Source organism: Hibiscus syriacus, unplaced genomic scaffold (genome assembly GCF_006381635.1).
Source record: "Hibiscus syriacus cultivar Baekdansim isolate YM2019G1 unplaced genomic scaffold, ASM638163v2 tig00111213_pilon, whole genome shotgun sequence".
NCBI lineage: Eukaryota > Viridiplantae > Streptophyta > Magnoliopsida > Malvales > Malvaceae > Hibiscus > Hibiscus syriacus.
Window position 1 is genome coordinate 5,255,079 of NW_024063022.1, and position 2,179 is coordinate 5,257,257.

At 34.4% G+C, this 2,179-nt stretch overlaps 1 protein-coding gene across 1 annotated transcript; it reads right to left on the bottom strand.

The window, feature by feature from the left end:
- Nucleotides 1-795: 795 nt before the first annotated feature.
- On the bottom strand, nt 796-1,682 carry LOC120156243 (cytochrome P450 71A22-like). Its single transcript, XM_039167623.1, has 2 exons — nt 1,458-1,682; nt 796-1,125 (listed from the first exon to the last, which is right to left on the bottom strand). The coding sequence occupies exons 1-2, from the start codon at nt 1,680-1,682 to the stop codon at nt 796-798; spliced, it is 555 nt and encodes a 184-aa protein (XP_039023554.1).
- Nucleotides 1,683-2,179: the final 497 nt, after the last annotated feature.

A 2,179-nucleotide genomic window follows, 5' to 3' on the forward strand; every position in this document is an offset into this window, starting at 1 on the left:
AATGATAACATTGTGAATACATGATTATTTAAATTACTAAAATTAGGACTAAATTAAATTACATTCTAAACTAAGGATTAAATTATAAATTCTAAAAAATGGGAGGGTAGCAAATTAATATATCCCTTAAAAATATATTTTAAAACTTACTTTAAAAAAATAAAAAATGGGAAACGGCCTGAGTGTGTGTGGAACGGCCCATGTAGTCTAATTTCTTTTAATTGAAAAATCAACATATACTATAATAACTTAGAAGAAAAATCTAGAATCTCTCTAATTCTTTTCTCGATGGAGTTCTATGTTGTCTCCCTTATTTCTTAAGGTTTTGAGATAATCAACAGCCAAAAACCTCCAAAACCATAACTTGTTCTAGCCTAGAAGAGAGACTTAAGCACATAAAATTTAGGATTCCAACAATTTCCACTACAATGAGACCTACAAAACAGGTAAAGTCCTGTTCTTCCTTTTTACTTTTTTCATTTACTTTTTCTTTTAAATCTCAGCATGTATATATAAAAAACGGAGATTTAAAAAGAAAGAGAAAAAAATGAGGTTTGACAACGATGAACATAAAAAAATAATCTTTCTTAAGTTTTTTTTTGTTTTTTTTTACAGTAACGGTAGAATAATACTTATAGCGTTCCGTGATCGGTATTTTTCACCGTTACCTATTAAATTATGGGCGCGATGGACCGTTATCAACGTGAATCCGGTACGCACTGCTAAAATCGTTAATAATGGTTTTAGACGGTAGCGCGACCGTGAAATAGCGATCACTATAGTGTTTACGTCCCACTATTTAAAACCCTGGTCCATGTCATACATGCGATTCTTTTGGAGCTGCATAATGATGGAAACAAAGTCCTTTTTATTTGAAACCTGGCGATTACCCCCAAGACCTCTATGCTCCTGAATTACCTGATCAAGGAATGCATCAAATTCCGCAGATAAAGCTTTCATACTCGGGATATATCCAGTTAGAACATCGAGCCATCCCAAGTAAGGAAACAGATCGCCAACACAGAAAGCAGTGGTGAGACTCAACAGCCTTTTACTCAACTGCCCGAACTTGCTGCACCCATCTTCCTCCTCACTTTTGTGACTCAGAATACATCCAGAATTAAGCTATGTTACTCGAAACCAGCATGAGCATCTCCGACAGATTAACAGATTCACCTTCAAGACAAGCTCACCGGATTTCGTTAACGAGGACTTCAACTTCTTCTTCTCTTACGAACTGAAACGAGTGGACTCTTTTGTGGCTGAAAAGCTCAAGAACGCTGATCTTCTTCACTTGTTTCCAGTACTCACCGTAGGGTTAAAAAACCATGTCCCTTCCACCATAGTACAAGAAATCTAAAGCTGTGGTCTTTGGTCTGTTGGAGAAGATAATGTTATGGTTTTTGACAATTTGTTTAACCAAGTTCGATGATGAGACCAGTACTGTTGGGTTATACCCCAACTGTAGGAGCAAGAGAGGGCCGTAGTTCCTCGAGAGGTCTCGGAGAGAGCTGTGGGGGACTTTGCCGACTTGATGGATGTTGCCGATGAGTGGCAGCTTTGGGGGGTGATGGAGGCAGATTCAAGCGTTTCCTTTTTGATAGTTTAAGCCAGATTAAAAGGGAGAAAAGGAGGATCAGAGATGGAAGCCATGGATTGCTGGCGATGTTCAAGAGCTCCATTTTGAAGATCATAAAATCAAACAATAGACGTTTTCGAGAATACCACTAATTGTGAATTGAATTGATACGACAATGGAAACTATTATATACTAGGTTAAAGTTAACTTATTACACAATTGATTCTCGATTATAGGTTGTTATTTGTTAAATTTTTTTATTATTAAAAGTTATAAAATAATTATTTGATTATTTATATGTTTTAAATTTGTTTTTTTATTAATAATTGACCAACATCTAAGTTGGACGTTGACATGTTAATTGAGATATAATAAAATTATATTTTAATGGTGTCTATTGATACTATTATTTCTTTCAAATATTGATTCGACGGTATTTCAAGCACTGACCCAATGACATAATGAAAATATAGACTTAATCCACAAATACAACCCAAACGGAAATAAATACAAGATTTAATCATTAAAATAAGTTGGTCTAATTGAATAAGGGATTAAATTCTTTAAATAATATTAGGAATTGACAAATAAGGAAAATTG

Coding starts and splice junctions, on each gene's coding strand:
- LOC120156243 (XM_039167623.1), bottom strand. CDS start 1,682: ATGGAGCTCTTGAACATCGCCAGCAATCCATGGCTTCCATCTCTGATC. Junction 1,126..1,457: donor CTCTTGCTCCTACAGTTGGG/GTATAACCCAAC, acceptor CGAGTAACATAG/CTTAATTCTGGATGTATTCT.